The sequence below is a fragment of the Coregonus clupeaformis genome, chromosome 8 (genome assembly GCF_020615455.1).
Source record: "Coregonus clupeaformis isolate EN_2021a chromosome 8, ASM2061545v1, whole genome shotgun sequence".
NCBI lineage: Eukaryota > Metazoa > Chordata > Actinopteri > Salmoniformes > Salmonidae > Coregonus > Coregonus clupeaformis.
In genome coordinates, this window is record NC_059199.1 from 52933651 (window position 1) to 52951324 (window position 17674).

Sequence of the window (17674 nt, forward strand, 5' to 3'; positions counted from 1 at the left end):
GAGGAGGTATGCCCACCCAGCCCTCCCCTGTTTTGTTCAAGTTGAGGCGCGGTCGCAGTCCGTGCCTTTAGGGGGGGGTACTGTCACACCCTGGCTCCGGGACTCTATATGTTGAGCCAGGGTGTGTTCATTTCTGTTGTGTTTATTTCTATGTTGGCTAGAGTGACTCCCAATCAGAGGCAACGAGTGTCAGCTGTCATTGGTTGTCTCTGATTGGGAGCCATATTTAAACTGTCTGTTTTCCCTTTGTGTTTGTGGGTTTTTGTTCCGTGTTGGTCATTGTTACCGTGGACTTCACGAGTCGTTTCTTGTTTTGGTTATTGTGGTCTATTATCACTAAAGATAATAAAGTTTAACCATGTTCGTTCATCACCCTGCGCCTTGGTCTATTCCTTACGACGATCGTGACACTATCATGGTCCAAACACACCAAGACAGTCGTGTCGAGGGCACGACAAAGCCTATTCCCCCTCAGGAGACTGAAAAGATTTGGCATGGGTCCTCAGATCTTCAAGAAGTTCAACAGCTGCACCATCGAGAGCATCCTGACTGGTTGCATCACCGCCTGGTATGGCAACTGCTCGGCCTCAGACCGCAAGGCACTACAGAGGGTAGTGCGTACGGCCCAGTACATCACTGGGGCCAAGCATCCTGCCATCCAGGACCTCTATACCAGGTGGTGTCAACGGAAGGCCCTAAAAATTGTCAAAGACTCCAGCCACCCTAGTCATAGACTGTTCTCTCTGCTACCGCACAGCAAGCGGTACCGGAGCGCCAAGTCTAGGTCCAAAAGGCTTCTTAATAGCTTCTACCCCCAAGCCATAAGACTCCTGAACAGCTAATCATGGCTACCTGGACTATTTGCATTTACCCCCCCACTCCACCCCCTCTTTTACGTTGCTGCTACTCTGTTTATTATCTATGCATAGTCACTTTAACTCTACCCACATGTACATATTACCTCAATTACCTTGACTAACCGGTGCCCCCGCACATTGACTCTGTACCGGTACCCCATGTATATAGCCTCCCTACTGTTATTTTATTTTACTGCTGCTCTTTAATTATTTGTTATTTGTTATTTTTTACTTTCTATTTTTTACTTAACACTTTTTTTCTTAAAACTGCATTGTTGGTTAAGGGCTTGTAAGTCATCATTTCACTGTAAGGTCTACACCTGTTGTATTCGGCACATGTGGCAAATACATTTGATTTGATTTGATCTGTCTTCAAAGAGCGAGGTCTGGGCCAAAGGCTCAAACGGTGGTTCACACAATGCATCTTGGGCCACAGTAAGGAGCCGCCGCGTCCCTAACAGAAAACGTTTCCCCAGCGAGTGGCTAAAAACAGACCGCCAAAACCCTCATGACAAGCAGAAATCGCCAAGGTATACACCTTGATGGTGGACGGCAAACGTTGCATGTCAAACAGATGTTGCAGGAGCTGCACCGTGCGCCCTGTATCATGCTGATCACAGCAGGTGACAACCCGTGACACACTGGCCGGTCCCTCTCAGGAACCAGGCCATCAGTGGCTGGCCAATCACAGACAATAGACTCTCCCCTGAGAAAAGGCGTCCCAACGATGTGGATTTGGCCAAGGGCTCGAGACCAGTTTCTGAATCAATTTTGCCAACGATCGGTACCTGTCAGGATGACATTGGGGGAAAAGCTTACAGGAGAACCCTCGGCCATGGGTGGTGTGCGAACGCATCCAATACCAGTGGCGGTTCATCCTGTGCCCAAAGAGAGAACCAGAGTGGGCAATGTGCGAAAAGTTCCCATAGCTGGAGGACAATGTGCGAAAAGTTCCCATAGCTGGAGGACAATGTGCGAAAAGTTCCCATAGCTGGAGGACAATGTGTGAAAAGTTCCCATAGCTGGAGGACAATGTGCGAAAAGTTCCCATAGCTGGAGGACAATGTGCGAAAAGTTCCCATAGCTGGAGGACAATGTAAGGGTGTAGGCGTCACTCGTCATCTAGGGGGCCTCCTCAGGACATGAGGTCTGCCCCCACATTGAGGTGGCCTGGAATGTGGCGTGCCGTCAACGAGAGAAGATGCTCGTGATCCCACAGCCACAGTTCCTTCCCCAGGGTGTGAAGAGCAGGAGATCTGTGAAGAGCAGGAGTTGATGTGACACTCCGTTGGAGGCCCCCCCCCCCCCATTGACAGAGCTTGACATGTCTTGACATATCTCACCCCATCCCATCAAGGATGCATGTTTGAAGACTGGGATGTGCCGTGTGCGAGGACACTCTACCCATGGGAACGCCGCGCGTCAGAATGTGCGGGTTTCTCCAATTATCCACATCTGCTCTGAGAGAGCAGGGAACAACCAACAGGCGATGGGGATGACGCACAGGGTGTAGCCGTAGCTGGGCAAACCACCACTGTTACTGCCGCATGCGCAAAAGTCCCCGAGGGACCACAGTGTGGAACGCTGACATAAGACTCAGAAGGGACATGACGGAGTGTACTGTCTCTGTGCGCATTGGATGAAACCGATTGAGGGGCGACAAGATCAAGGACTTCCGGGGATCTGAAATCTGTGTTGTCATAGTCACAATGTCTAGCTTAAGACTTAGGTAAACAATCCACTCACTTAGCCAAGGCGCGTTCTTTTCCCAATTTACTGCAAAGCCCATTCGCGTCAGATGAGTCACCAGTCGGGTCGTGTGTGCGATCGCCAGCTCTGCTGATGGGGCGAGAACCAGCAGGTCGTCCAAGTATGCTAGAACCCTGACTCCCTGGTGACACAGTGGCTCTATTGCCGCCTCCACGCATTTGAAATAGGTGTGAGGAGCGTGGGCGTACCCAAAATGCCATTCCCAATAATGCTCTGATAGCGAGAGAGTGCAAAGTCGAGGAGCGACTTAGTCCTTAGTCCTCTATGGCCCTGTCCGCCGCTGGCTGCTGCCTGTTGGGCGGTGGCACAGCCCAAGGGAGGCCCCCCTTGAAAGGGAGAGGAAAGTGTGTTACACTCTGTGTGAACCGGAGGCATCGCCGTGATGGTTACATCTGTAACCACAGCGTTTGAGCCTGCCGCAAACACAGTGTGTGTAGGCCCCATGCCCTTACTTGGCATGGTTGGAACCTGTAGTGCAGGGGCCGTAGAGCATATGACACAAGAGAGCATATGGCACGTATGTGGAAATGGCAGCTAGCGGCAGGTAGCCTAGTGGTTAAGAGCATTGTGCTAGTAACCAAAAGATTACTGGTTCGAATCCCAGAGCCGACTGGATGAAACGTCTGCCGACGTGCCCTTGAGCAAGGCACTTAACCCTAATTGCTCTGGATAAGAGCGTCTGCTGAAATGTAATGCAAATGCTGTTTTACTAGACCTGGAAGGGTAATCATTGCGGACCGCACGTCTGTGTGCATGAGAGGACCAGCTCCAGCACTTACAATACAGGAAGGGGCAGAGGACGCAAAGGACCCGCCTTAATAGAGAGAGAGGAGGGAGCGACTTTGGAGGTTGTCTGATCATTATGGAACATAGGTTATTTTGTGACTTTGTCAGGAATAAGAAAATCTTTATTTGACAAGCAATAAATAAAGTCTCTCCTCCCTTCAACAGAAGGAGAGAGCGTGCAGAGAGGAGGCTTAGCAACAGAACAGTTGGTCACTGAATCCTTGACACACTCTCCCGCGTCCCGTCAGTCTCGGCATCTCTTGTTGTAGGAACCTTGAGGCGCGTTCTGCCATGTAGGGGCTGCAACCAGCTATGACTTGACTGTGGGCCTTAGAGGCAGTCGGTGGCGCCTGGAGTAGGAGTAGAGGTTTTCACAGGTGTGACGACGATGTGCCACCACTCCGGGTCGGGGCCGCGAGGAGGTGGAGGCGTGGGGAGCCGAGTCTCGGTGGGCAGCTAGAGCTCTGGCTAGAGGAAGGTGTTTAGACAGATGTCATGTCTCTTCATCTTCTTAAAGCTCTCCGTAGCCTCCACAACGGTGACTCCAAATACGCCGTCATCGGAGATGGGAGCATTCAGTAGGGGCGTTCTGTCAGCTTCTTTGATGGCTGTCAGAGAAAGCCAAAGGTGCCTCTGTGTAACTACAGAGATGGCCATAACTCGTACCAAGCACACAGCCAATGCCTGGGTAAGGTGGAGCACGGTGCCAGACAGACGTGACACCTCCTCGACTTCTGCCTCGGAGAAGGATGTCTGACCCATTGACATTCGGGACAGGGCCGCAGTAAGCAAGGCGACATTGTTAGCTGCTGCCATAGCTTGCCAGCCGAGGGTATAGCTCGTGTCTGCCATTTGCGCAGTGAAGCGGTCTTTGAAGGGGGGCAGAGAGGGCGTCATTGCATTCCATTGGCTGTAGCCTGGAACGAAGTGGGCAGCCAGCCGAGGGATACCACTGGTGATGAGTTCTTAGCATCCATCCACTGTGGTAAAGGGCAAATACGATTTTGCCAGCGCCCTTGCCCTTGCGTACTTGTCCAGCGAGGCATGACGGGAGCCATAGGTTCCGTCACTTTGTCATGATCTCTGGCCGGGAGTCAGGAGGGGAGGGGGGTCCCGAGGCGTCTGGCAGCTCCCTCAATAAACCCCGGGAAGTCGGAGCGTAGGGAAGCTGGCAGAGTGGATGATTGTCCTGAGGAGAGGTCGAAAAACTCTTCCCTCTCCTCGTTGTCACGGCCACACTCACCCTTCCCAGAGGGGGAAGGGGGCCGTGAATTTATGTCAGTGAAGTCGGCTTTTGGAAAAGAGAGTCCTCCATATCCCCATTGTCATCCCTGTCAATGTCATCATGTCTGGAAGAACCCTCAGAACCTGAGATTGTGGAGATAACGTTTTCGAGGGGGACCTCCACACCGAAAAATGGCAAGCATTCCCGCTGCACCTTGGAGGACAGCAGGGCGCAGCTGACGCACTGCAGGGTTCCTGGATGCCGTCCCTGGCATGTTTTGGGCCCAAGCAAACGAAACACGTGTGAGTCCAAAGCCACAGAGAGAGAGGAACAGCAGCATTAAGCTCTTAAAACAGCTTTGGTGGTGGCTTCTTGCTCATGATAATGGACGATGCTGCGAGTTGATCAACAGCGGCAGGATCATCTTGAGGCTCATCTTGTCATGCAATTCTTCAGACTAATATCCAGTTTTGCTGAAGAAAATGTGTTGTCACTAGTTATTAAAGCCATAAAGTCACAATTGGCTATATCATAAAGATTAATGTAAACAAAAATTGGCTTTTTGGTCATCATTTAAATTTAGGTCAGTTGTCAGTTGCACAACAGAACGCATTCAACCGAAATGTGTCTTCCACATTTTACCCAATGCCTTAATCAAGGTCGTCACACCCAGGGAGCAGTTGTTGTTGGGGGTTAGGTGCCTTGCTCAAGGTCAGAACAACCCCTATTGGGTGGCTTGCCAATGCGCAGCCTCACTCCTCATACTCATCCGCGCGTTCTTGCTGGGTGACAGTGACGGGGCATTTCTAAACCAAATAGCTACGGCTGTGAAGTGTGAACAGGGGCGTATTCATTAAGCCAATTCTGTTGCAAAACATTTCATAAATGGAAGCAAACGGAACAGGGAGGGACCTATTTGAATTTGTCCAGTAGAAACTCTCGGTTTAGTTGCAAACGGAACTGTTTGGCTAGTGAGGGGGCTCGATTAATCTCGCCTGGGCGCCCGTGTATGCGTGTTTTGCACTACTGAAAATTGATTGCATTCGGAACCGGGCTGCCTACCGGGCGTGCCAGGTGCCCCCCTCATGTCCGATGGCAAAGTCGGCTCAAAACAAAAGTGATGTAATTAAGCACGTGTAGTAGTTAGTAGGATTCGTTTTTTTACCATGTGATTGCTTTTAATAATAAAAAAAACGCTTTATCTGCCTTCCCAATGAAAACTAGTTAGAAAATTGAAACATTTATTTTATGGAAAATATATATTTCTGGACTATGCACCATGCTACCTTGTGCCGAGCGGCACAGATTACTGTTCGATTTCAGAGGGCGCTCCTCCCTCCCGGCTTTCGCCCGATGACGTGCCCTGCGGCTATGCATAATCGAATCCGCCCACTGGTTACACCCATGAGCTTCACGCTGGCCTGTGGATGGAACGGAACTAAACATAATGGACTAGAGAACAGAGAAAACAAAACATTTGAACCGCTAAACAACCAACAAAAGGTAGGATATTTCTTGAACGTTTTTAAAATCAGTCAGAAGTGTAACTTCTTACTACTGATTAGGGCAATTACTAGTTTACTATGAAGAAGGGCGACGTCATTGCATTGGATGGAGCTGATTACATGTTCTACATCTGGCTCGCAATGAGTTTGAGAACATTTACATTTCAGTCATTTAGCAGACGCTCTTATCCAGAGCGACTCACAGTTAGTGAGTGCATACATTTTTCATACTGTCCCCCCCGTGGGAATCGAACCCACAACCCTGGCGTTGCAAGCGCCATGCTCTACCAACTTGAGCTACAGGAGAACAAAAGCAGGCATAGTTTTGAAACCATGTAACATCATGTAGTAGCTGTAATATATCATTTATGTGTGTATATATGTATGGCTATAGCAAGCAGTGTTGTAACAGTGTCTTGACATTTTCCTGTTCCAGTGAGGATTTCATGTGTGTTAGGCTAGTTTTATACTTATTTTAGACCGACCAATTCTTCAGTTTCTTCTGAAGGCAGCGGGTGTTAAGCACATTTCGAATTAATTAGCGTCAAGTAGCCTCTCTGTCCTCTCAGATACTCAACAAAGAGACTACTATGGTCGGACTTTCCGCTTGTTTATTAAAAAGCCACAACTAAATCCAAATGGGGTAACTGTCAATTGTGTGAAAGGCATGGGCAGTGAGATAAGAGTATATGTTCTTCAAATCTGCTTGTCCAGCAGTTTACTGTGTCAACTCGATGAGCGCATGCCTTTGACAGCTGGCCAGCCCATCAATTGTTTTTTGGGGGAAACTTTCCTGACCGTCAGAATTGAGTTTTACCTGTTCATGTCTGTTGATAGCCTACACTGTAAAACTTTTCCCTGTAAATGTACAGCATTATACTGGCACCACAGTAAGGATGCTGTAATACGTTTTACAGTAAGGAAAACAGTACTGTAAACTATATTACAACATCTCTGCTGTAAAGCAAAATTACAGTAATAAGCTGGTGACTGTGGTGCCAGTATAATGTTGTAAATATACAGGGAAATACCTACAGTAATGTACAATTATTTTACAGTGCTAAGCAGCATTGTAGGTTGTCTTTAGAAGACAGCTCCCTGAAATGTAATATTGTAAGAAAAATAATAAGTGTACAAATGATATATATATATATATATATATATATATATATATATATATATATATATATATATATATTCAAATTCATAACATGAATTTCACACGAATTGCACTTTAACCACAAAGAACAATATTTGAAAAGAGCAACATTACTCCAGATAGTAGGAGAGGGAGAGCGTGAGAGAGATACAGTGATAAGAACATTGACAAAAACTGGCCAATAATGTACTTCACCATACACAAACCAAGACATCAGAATAGGTAATTCTTGAAAATACTGGACTATGTAAGCAAATAAAACATATCAAAACAGATCAATGAAAAATAGGAAAACAACAGTCGAACAGGGATTTTTTTTTACAAAAAACTATAACAAGAACTGCTTGCCTGCCTGTCTTTGAGAGAGAGATGGAGAGAGAGGAGCGAGCAGGGCTAGACTGTAGCCAGAGAGGCACGCTACCGTAAGCCAACATTTTACATTTACATTTTAGTCATTTTAGCAGACGCTCTTATCCAGAGCGACTTACAGTTAGTGAGTGCATACATTCTTTTTAATACTAGCCCCCCGTGGGAATCGAACCCACAACCCTGGCGTTGCAAACGCCATGCTCTACCAACTGAGCTACATCCCTGCCGGCCATTCCCTCCCCTACCCTGGACGACGGGCCAATTGTGCGCCGCCCCATGGGTCTCCCGGTCACGGCCGGCTACAACAGAGCCTGGATTCGAACCAGGATCTCTAGTGCCTTAGACCACTGCGCCACTCGGGATGACAAACAGCCAACACAGGCTTGTTGCATTACAACCTGTAATTTTAATGGATTTTTATTTGGATTTCATGTAGTGGGCATACACAAATTAGTCCAAATTGGTGAAGTGAAATGAAAAAAATAGCTTGTTTCAAAAAAATTCAAAAAAAGTAATAACGGAAAAGTGGTGCGTGCATATCACCCCCTTTGCTTGAAGCCCCTAAATAAGATCTGGTGCAACCAATTACCTTCAGAAGTCACATAATTCGATTGCACACAGGTGGACTTTATTTCAGTGTCACATGATCTGTCACATGATCTCAGTGTATGTATACACCTGTTCTGAAAGCCCCCAGAGTCTGCAACACCACCAAGCAAGCGGCACCATGAAGTCCAAGGAGCTCTCCAAACAGGTCAGGGACAAAGTTGTGGAGAAGTACAGATCAGGGTTGGGTTATAAAAAAATATCTGAAACTTTGAACATCCCACAGAGCACCATTTAAATCCATTATTAAAAAATGGAAAGAATATGGCACCACAACAAACCTGCCAAGAGAGGGCCGCCCACCAAAACTCACGGACAGTGGCGGCTGGTGAAAAATATTCTCGGTGGGGCTGTGCCATACTTTTTTTTTCCTGTAACCATCGCGATATATTTTAACACAAACTGCAGGACAGCAGTGCTCAGTGAAACATTCAGTAATTATTTAATGCCAATATTAAAAAGTTGAGGCATTCTTACACAAAAACATATTACACAAACCCAAGCCTTTCATTTGCATTTAAAGTGAACTTTTTACCATTGGTAGTAAACAGGCAACGCAACAGGCATGCTGTCAGAACAGAGTGGAAAGTGGACAATAACATGAAATTATTATAAAGTTTATAGGAAATCTTACACTGTATAAAAGGATGTATAATATAGAAATGGATATCAAGTGGATGAACTCAAACCTTTGACTGGAAGAATAGCATACAGTATTTTATGATCATACTAAATGTGACTAATTGTTAATGTGCTCCAGAACTGCAACAATTAATTGATACAAAACAACATATATACAGTAATATTAGCAAAGACACTATTAAGACTTTCTAGAGTACCATATATAACTGGATTTTTTATGCTAAGGTCAACTATATACAAAGAAACATGCGGCCAGAGCTGCTCTGTGTGTGTGTGTCTGTCATCTTATTTGTACAGGAATTTTGCCCGTCTGTCCTTCTGAGTGGCAAACCTCTCAATGACCCTTTGATTAAAGTCAGGAATGTCCCTGACAAGTTTCTTCTCCATGGAGAGCATGGCCAGAGCGTTCAGGCGATCCTGTGTCATGCTGTTTCTCAGGAAGGTCTTGATCCTTTTCAGTGTAGAGAAGCACCTTTCTGACTCAGCAGTTGTCATGGGTGTGGTGATGAGGATCTTGAGGAGGCTGGCAGTCTCTGTGAAAGTGCTCTGAAGGTTGTTCTCCATGAAGAACTGGTACAGGGGCACTGCACCACTACAAGCCTTGAACTCACTGTTCTCATAGATGAGGGACAGTTCGGTTTTGAGCTTGGCCTTGTTCAACATGGGGTACGCCTCCACGGTTGTTTCAAGCGCTGTATCGGGGAACTTCACACTGTGTTGTGGGAACAACTCTCCGTGCAATAGTGTTGCGCTGATGAGGTGCTGGGTGAAGGAGAACCTCTCTTTGGCATGACTCAGGATGGTATCACATACCTGTAAAAGATACATCATCAGCTTTAATTTGCAATTAAGCTATTTTGATGCAAGTGATCCTGACTGACACATGCCTATGTCCAACTCAAGTATATGATTACCAAGGTGCTGATTGTTCAGGGTTTTGGCTACATACTACCAGGCCTGAAAAAAGTTCTATGGGGAAACACTGACAATTACATCACAACTTACCTCTATAGCCAACCTCTGTTGTTCTCCTGGTCCCAGCATCCTCCGTCGCTTGATGGGCTGTTGCTGCTCGTCAGATGCGCTGTCCCCACACAAAGAGGGAATTGAGGCCCTGGGTCCAAAAAATAAAGTTTAATTTGATAACTTGCAATCAGACTTCTTAGCTCACTGTAATTCCCCCTCAACACACAACCAGTGACTTTTATATATATATATATATATATATATATATATATATATATATATATATATATATAGACAGACAGACAGACAGACAGACAGACAGATAGTGTGTATATACACACAAACTATGTCTAGTAACTGCTTTTAACCTGTGATGTACATAATTAACTGATGTTATTACGTTTTAAAGCCTTTTTCTATTACATTTGTGAGAGGGATGCAACATAATTTTGTTCTGCTGTGCACTTAGCAATAAAGTTAATCTTCAATAACAACTAGGCCTCTTCTAGAAATTGACCTGGTGGACACCTGAATAATTATTACAAACTGTGTAGTACTTTCCTGCATTATTATCAACGTCTGATTGTGTCTTTTTGGACAAACACTTGTTCTCGTGGTCGAGTAACAACAACTGCGCTCCTTGAGTGACGGGGTGGTACTTGGTGAGAGAGGGAGAGAGACGACCCAAATTGCGGAGTAAACTAGAAAAAACGGACGTTACACATGGCGGAGTGGCATTACCACATTTAACAAACCAAACATTGAAATACCGTTATAGAAGGTAAAGTAAAAACCCAAACTGGTCTGTGCATCAATACCGGTATATAGTAATATATAGGCAACATACCGTAAATCTGTATCAATTATGTATCAGTTTTACATGCATGATGAGGTTCAGCTGATGTGCATAGCAGTGGACGTAGTGCGCATTTTCGTACACATCCACTATTTTACGCTGCACTCCGCCGGTGGCTCCCCTCATCACACTTGCTCCGTCGTAAGCCTGGGCAATAAGTTTGGCCTTTTGTCCATGTGAGAGTATGGTGCTGAGCCTCTCCAGCAGCGCTGTAAGCGTTGGTGTCGGCGGTTGCGTTCTCGATCAAAATGAACTCGAAAAACGCTCTTGGACGTTACTTTTAGCATCGATGTAGCGTATCACAAGCACCAACTGGCAGTGGGTGGAAACGTCAGTCGTCTCGTCAGCTTGAATGGCGATAAAATCAGCACTCTTTACTTCCTCCAGGATGTAATCCTTAAGCACTGACAACATACAGTCCAACAGCTCGTTCTGTATCGTCTTTGACGTGCCCTTAAAAACCGTAGCTGTCTTCAGGTGCTCCTCCAGCACACTGTCGAGGGAGGCAACAAAATCCACTAAGCCCCGGAAAATGCCGGGGTTGTCCGAGGAGTCAGTCTCCTCGTGCCCACGCAAGGCCAACTCAAAAGCCCCACAGAACTTCACACAATCGATAATTTTGGATAGAATGTGCCTGTTTTTATCCACCTCCTCATTGTGTTTCCTCACCGCAATCCTGTGGCCGTCATCCAGCTGCGTAGCAATGTTCACCCTTCCTAATACAGCTAGCTTTACAGAGTTGTCCATGTGTGCCCTGGTGTTCTCATGTTTCTTTACCTTCTCTGACAGGTGCTTCATATCCCTCACTCCGGTACCTGTCCATGCTGAATCTGACCCCGTCGTTTTAAAAAGCAAGCACGGAAAGCAAAATAAAGCATTAGCATCAGTGCACCCAGCTAGCCAAGCCTTCCTGGTGTACCAGCTACGGGAGAAGCCGCGCATTTACTGCTTCCCTTTCTCGCTAGCCTGCTGTCTGATTGAGAGGTCAGGTTGATCTGGGCCCAGCTCTTTCACCCGAACTTTCTCTGACAAAGTTCTCCTCTCAAACGGATCTTGGAGGAGAGATTTCACCGAGTTAGGGTTGGGTCTTGGAGGAGTAATCGTTTGCGTTCGCCATTGTCGTCTAGTAAAAATGGCGCCACTGGAGCCCGGTCCTTATTTTATCAGGGGCGAGCTTGGGGCGATAAAATAATCGCCCTCCTTGGATTCGAATTAAAATCGCTGATTAGCTACATTTTATGTCATACATTCATATCTTAAATTAGCAATTGGCTTAACTGCTACGTAGACCCGCCTCCTCGGGGCACTTTCTGTATCGCCCAGAGCTGACGAGGCGTTTGACAGGCAGAGGAAAGGTTGCGAATATGATTTTCTATCATATCTTACACATATTACTGTGTGCATTCCATATTTCAAACACACAAATATTGACATACTGATGTTTTTATTATTATTATTATTATTATTATTATTTTTTTTTTTTTAAATAATTTTATTTAAGGGGGCGGCGCCCTAGCGCCCTCTATCGGCCAGCCGCCACTGCTCACGGACCAGGCAAGGAGGGCATTAATCAGAGAGGCAACAAAGAGACCAAAGATAACCCTAAAGGAGCTGCAAAGCTCCACAGCGGAGATTGAAGTATCTGTCCATAGGACCACTTTAAGCCGTACACTCCACAGAGCTGGGCTTTACAGAAGAGTGGCCAGAAAAAAGCCATTGCTTCAAGAAAAAAATAAGCAAACACATTTGGTGTTCCCCAAAAAGCATGTGGGAGACTCCCCAAACATATGGAAGAAGGTACTCTGGTCAGATGAGACTAAAATGTAGCTTTTTGGCCATCAAGGAAAACGCTATGTCTGGCGCAAACCCAACACCTCTCATCACCCTGAGAACATCATCATGGTGGTGGCAGCATTATGCTGTGGGGATGTTTTTCATCAGCAGGGACTGGGAAACTGGTCAGAATTGAAGGAATGATGGATGGCGCTAAATACAGGGAAATTCTTGAGGGAAACCTGTTTCAGTCTTCCAGAGATTTGAGGCTGGGATGGAGGTTCACCTTCCAGCAGGACAATGACCCTAAGCATACTGCTAAAGCAACACTCGAGTGGTTTAAGGGGAAACAAATAAATGTCTTGGAATGGCCCAGGCAATGCCGACTCCTTTTATTCTATGTTAAAAACATAGAAAGTGCTGAAGAGCACAGAGAGGGCAGCAGCAAAGTTGGACTAACACAGACCACTCTCCCCTCGATCGACACCATCCACTTTGAGGAACCCAATAGAGTATCTCCTGAAATACACAAACGTAAGGGTGTCGGTGCATACATACTAGATATCTCTAGATAGGTACCACAATACTATGTATTTCTGTTCCACCTTAAGTCAAATAATTGTATTTCCAAGCATGATCAGCCTTCTTGAAGTGTACCTATGATAAAAATTACAGACCTCTACATGCTTTGTAAGTAGGAAAACCTGCAAAATCGGCAGTGTATCAAATACTTGTTCTCCCCACTGTATATGGTAGTACAGTGCATTCGGGAAAGTATTCAGACCCCTTGACTATTTCAACATTTTGTTACGCAACAGCCTTATTCTAAAATTGCTGATTAAAAAAAATATTTTTAAATCACAATACCCCATAAGTTGACAGTGCATGTTAGAACAAAAACCAAGCCATGAGGTCGAAGGAATTATCCACTTTGCTGTACAATAGACAGTTTAGTTTGAGTTAATTCGGGTCTCCCTCCCTCCCTCCCTGTCCCTCTCCCCTCTCTCTCTTCCTCTTCTCTCCCTCTTGTGGTGGATATCAAGTGATCTGGAGCAGTACTCGCAATAGTTTTTTCTTCTATTTTCCATTAGTTTACAATTCTAAACTTGACTAAAAGGGAATTGGACAAATATCAAATAAGGAACATGGCACTCGTCTCGCAGGCCTGCTCCTGCCCATGTCAAACACGTAGGTGTACTAACCCACTAGTCTAGCAAGCAACACAGTGTTGGGCGCGGCCTAGCGAGTGGCGCTTTTCGTCCGTTGGGGCTGGATTGAGGTGAGCACTTTTTGGGGGGGAAGCTACCATTTCTACCAATCTGCGTGCCAGTTATGATTTTTATATGCACATTTTCATGGAACAACTTAATTTAAATAATAACGTTTTCGTTTCTCAAAATCATTGTCACATGGTTAATTATACAAATCAAATAACAATATAAATCTAAAAGTAAAAATTCCACTAATGTGAGCGCACCAGCCTCTGCCATATAGACACATTGATTCACCGTGAGCCATTGGCGACTAAAGAAATGAGTGCATGGAACTCAGAGATAGCCTAGGCCAATGTAGCAGGAGGCCTATAACTTCCACTGTCAACTAAGTAAAAATACATAAAGCTGATTTAAAATGCAGGTTATTTCAATCGCATTCATCTCTACTCCGCCTGTCTGCCTCCCTTTCTATCTATCTTGACTTGAGCTATGCTAGTGAAGTGCAACATTGTATCAAATCAATCAGTCTTGTCTGGCTCAATGACTGTATATATGAAGGTCTGATGTCTCTAGCGAACTTGCAACATTGTATCAACTAGCCTATTCCAGCCCCTCAGAGTTTCCCACTCCAGGGAGCTTGGGACAGACACAGCTGTTTTTGCGCAAAGGGAAATGTGTTCAGGTATTTTATGTAGGGCTGTCAAACGATTAAAATAATTCATTGTGATTAATCGCATTAAATTCTGTAGTTAATTGCGATAAATCGCACATTTTTTATTTGCTCAAATTTGGTGCTAAATAAAGATAGCTCAATAAATAAATAAAAAGCAGTGTATTGAGTTATAGGCATGTATGGAATGAAATATTTTGAATGGCAACAGAATGCTTTTAATGGCATATTCACCATAAACAAGTTAAGACAATACAAAAGTCCTGGAACTTACTAATGCTCCCAGTAAGCCTACTAATGCTCCCTCATACATTCTCACTCAGCCATTCCAAATGATTGTTCTCCCAATTACTGATTGGAGGGTTGGCTATAAGACATTTATGTTCTGTATTCCACAGAACAAACCTGTGACCATACACTTCAGTCGTCCTCCTATTTCTTTTCACTGATTCAGTTGCAAAGACAAACATGCCTGTTGACATTTTCAGATGATAAAGCTGCTCTCTTCTTTAGTACGATATGCCCAGAGAGTGAAAACAACCTCTCACAAGGTACTGATGTGGCAGGCGTTGCCAGGTACCTTGGTGCAATGCAGGCCAGCCTGGTGTGTGCCCACCACTGTAGTGGACAGTCCTCCATGTTGATGCTGGGCTCTGCTTTGTAACGCCCCACACATTTCTCAATGGACTCCTCCTCTTCATCAAAGTCAGACTCAGAAGAACTCAACAAGATGGCAGATTTCTTCTTTGGTGGCTCTGACTCGGTTGCTTTATCAGGTTGCTGTGCAGGCCTCTCTTCCTACAGCAAGTTGTTGACCAAAGACCACACCTCACCCCTCAGGGAAGGCACTTCAGGTCCTTAATCCTTTGGGTCAAGTGCTGTGGCGATCTTCAGTCATGTGAAGTTGGTGTTTCCCTTGCATTTCTCCAGGTCTGTTGTGAATGTCAGCTTGAATCTTACCATGTAGGCAGAGTCATTATCGGAGCTCTCCATCATCCGAAGGAGATGACACAAAGCAGGCAACACCACCGAGCAGGAAATGTACTTCTCTCCTCCCAGAAGTTCAGTCAAGTACCTGCCGTGAAAGATGATTCAAAATCTCTTCAGTCAATTGTGAGAGACTTGTTATTCTCTCTCTCTCTCTCTCAAAATCTTATTATAACACTATTATTATTTTTTGGTCATTTAGCAGACGCTCTTATCCAGAGCGACTTACAGGAGCAATTAGGGTTAAGTGCCTTGCTCAAGGGCACATCGACAGATTTTTCACCTAGTCGGCTCGGGGATTAGAACCAGCGACCTTTCGGTTACTGGCACAACGCTCTTACCCACTAAGCTACCTGCCGCCCCTAAGAGTGAGATAAAGAGTATTACTTGCAGGGCTCCAGTAGTGCCTCCAGTTTCTCCAGTTTCTCCATGGTTGGCATGGTGATGTTCGTTTTCTGTTGGGCCAGAGGATCTCTCAGTGGTTGTTTGGTTCTGTGGAATTCTATCTGGTTGTGACATCTTGTGCGAGTGACTCCTTCTTTAGCCCATTTGCAACATGCTGTTGTCCTAGCTGTGCAGGATTATGGCATTTGGCTAGGGCATTGTCGAACCCACTGTTCTGTAGGGACACTGATGGACCTTTGGAGACTGTGCGCGTTGCAGGGTAGGTGTTCAAAAGGCAGATGTCTCGCAGCTGCAATCATGTTCCGTGCACTGTCTGTGCAAACTCTGGTAACTTTGTTTTCAATGTTCCACTGCTTTGCTAGATCCATGAAATGCTCTGCGCACATTTCAGCATAGTGCCTATCTTCTGTCTTCATTACTGTAGCTCAATTGGTAGAGCATGGCGCTTGTAACGCCAGGGTAGTGGGTTCGATCCCCGGGACCACCCATACGTAAAAATGTATGCACACATGACTGTAAGTCGCTTTGGATAAAAGCGTCTGCTAAATGGCATATTATTATTATTATTATTATTATTATTATTATTATTATTATTATTATTATTACGGCCAGAGTGTGTGAATGCAGTTTCCAGTTTTCATCGATGTGGTGCGGAGTAACCCCAAGGTATTAGTGGTTACTGACCGAAGTCCAGTGGTCTCCCGTGAGAGCAACAGCCATTGCATGTTTCAACTCCTCCGCTTTCGTAGCCCTCTCGCTTTCATACAGCTTGTGTATTCTTGTATCGACGGTGGCACTCAAGGGTAACTCATACGTTGAGTCGTTCGATGCTATGCGAATGATATCCCTCAAGTGTTCGTCCTCCACAATGTGGACTGGCCTGCAAGCTGTAGCTATCTACTTGGCTATTGCTTGTGTTAGCTTGCTGCTCGTCGACTTGTCCATAGGCCTCCCGCGCGCACACTCTTCTAGCTTAGCCTGCCGAAGATGTCCTCCATTGCTACTAGTAACATTACTTGTATTGCCGGCGTCAACCGTATGCTTCGCTTGTAAATGATGACGAAGACTCAATGTACTTCGTTGATGAACAAATTCAGCCTTGCAGTAGATGCAAATTACTTTGCTTTTATCCAGAGAGCCTTCTGGGAATGATTTGAAATTGAATTTGCCATTTAAAAGCCCCTTACTAGCATTCTCCATCATTCAGTCATACAAGTAGCTACCCAGTAAAGTGGTTGTCAAACTAGCGCATCGGATGCCAGGGCTTGAATTTGAACTATGGATGTTTCAGGGGGTCAAACTAAGAAAATGCGTTAATGGCGTCCCAGAAATGTACGGCATTAACAATGTAAGCATTAAAACGTTATTAACGCGTTAACTTTGACAGCCCTAATTTTATGACGTTTCCACTGGATAAATGGGATCCTCCGTGCATTACATTTTATTATTGCACAGAGGCCTGGTGATTATTGAGGGGGAGAGTGTTGGAAAGATTTTCAAATACTGTGAGGTACTATTATCATTCACAATGGATAAAACAACTGATTTCGTTGACATACTGTGTGAGGTGGTGAAAAAACTGTGAAGCTCAGCTTATTAGTGGTGTTGAGTTAAGAAAATCAGAAATCAGACATCCCCAAATGGGCACTTTCCTACATTTGCGCGTCACAAGCCAGTTAGCATACTTCTATGTGTGATCAGGCGCGCGCACTCCGTCAACATTAAGAGGACAAAGAAACCAGACACATGCTCATTGCTCACATATGGAGCGCTCCAAACAAAATACAATGACAAAATTGACAAAACTCGTAAATGATGGTATGAAATAAACCAAAACTTGTTTCTCACAAGTGTAGCAGGTTGTGACCTCTGCAAAAAACATTT

General features: G+C 45.3%; 1 protein-coding gene across 2 annotated transcripts in view; it reads left to right on the forward strand.

The window, feature by feature from the left end:
* The first annotated feature begins 6029 nt into the window (after nt 1–6029).
* Nucleotides 6030–17674, forward strand: part of LOC121571353 (calpain-1 catalytic subunit-like) — a 37396-nt gene continuing 25751 nt past the window's right edge. Inside the window, exon 1 of one of the 2 annotated variants that reach the window (XM_045222073.1) lies at nt 6030–6141. In XM_045222073.1, the coding sequence (XP_045078008.1) occupies nt 6043–6141 (99 nt within the window). In that variant the 5' untranslated portion in view covers nt 6030–6042. The remainder of the gene's footprint in view (nt 6142–17674) is intronic. The other variant, XM_045222074.1, reaches the window with a different exon arrangement.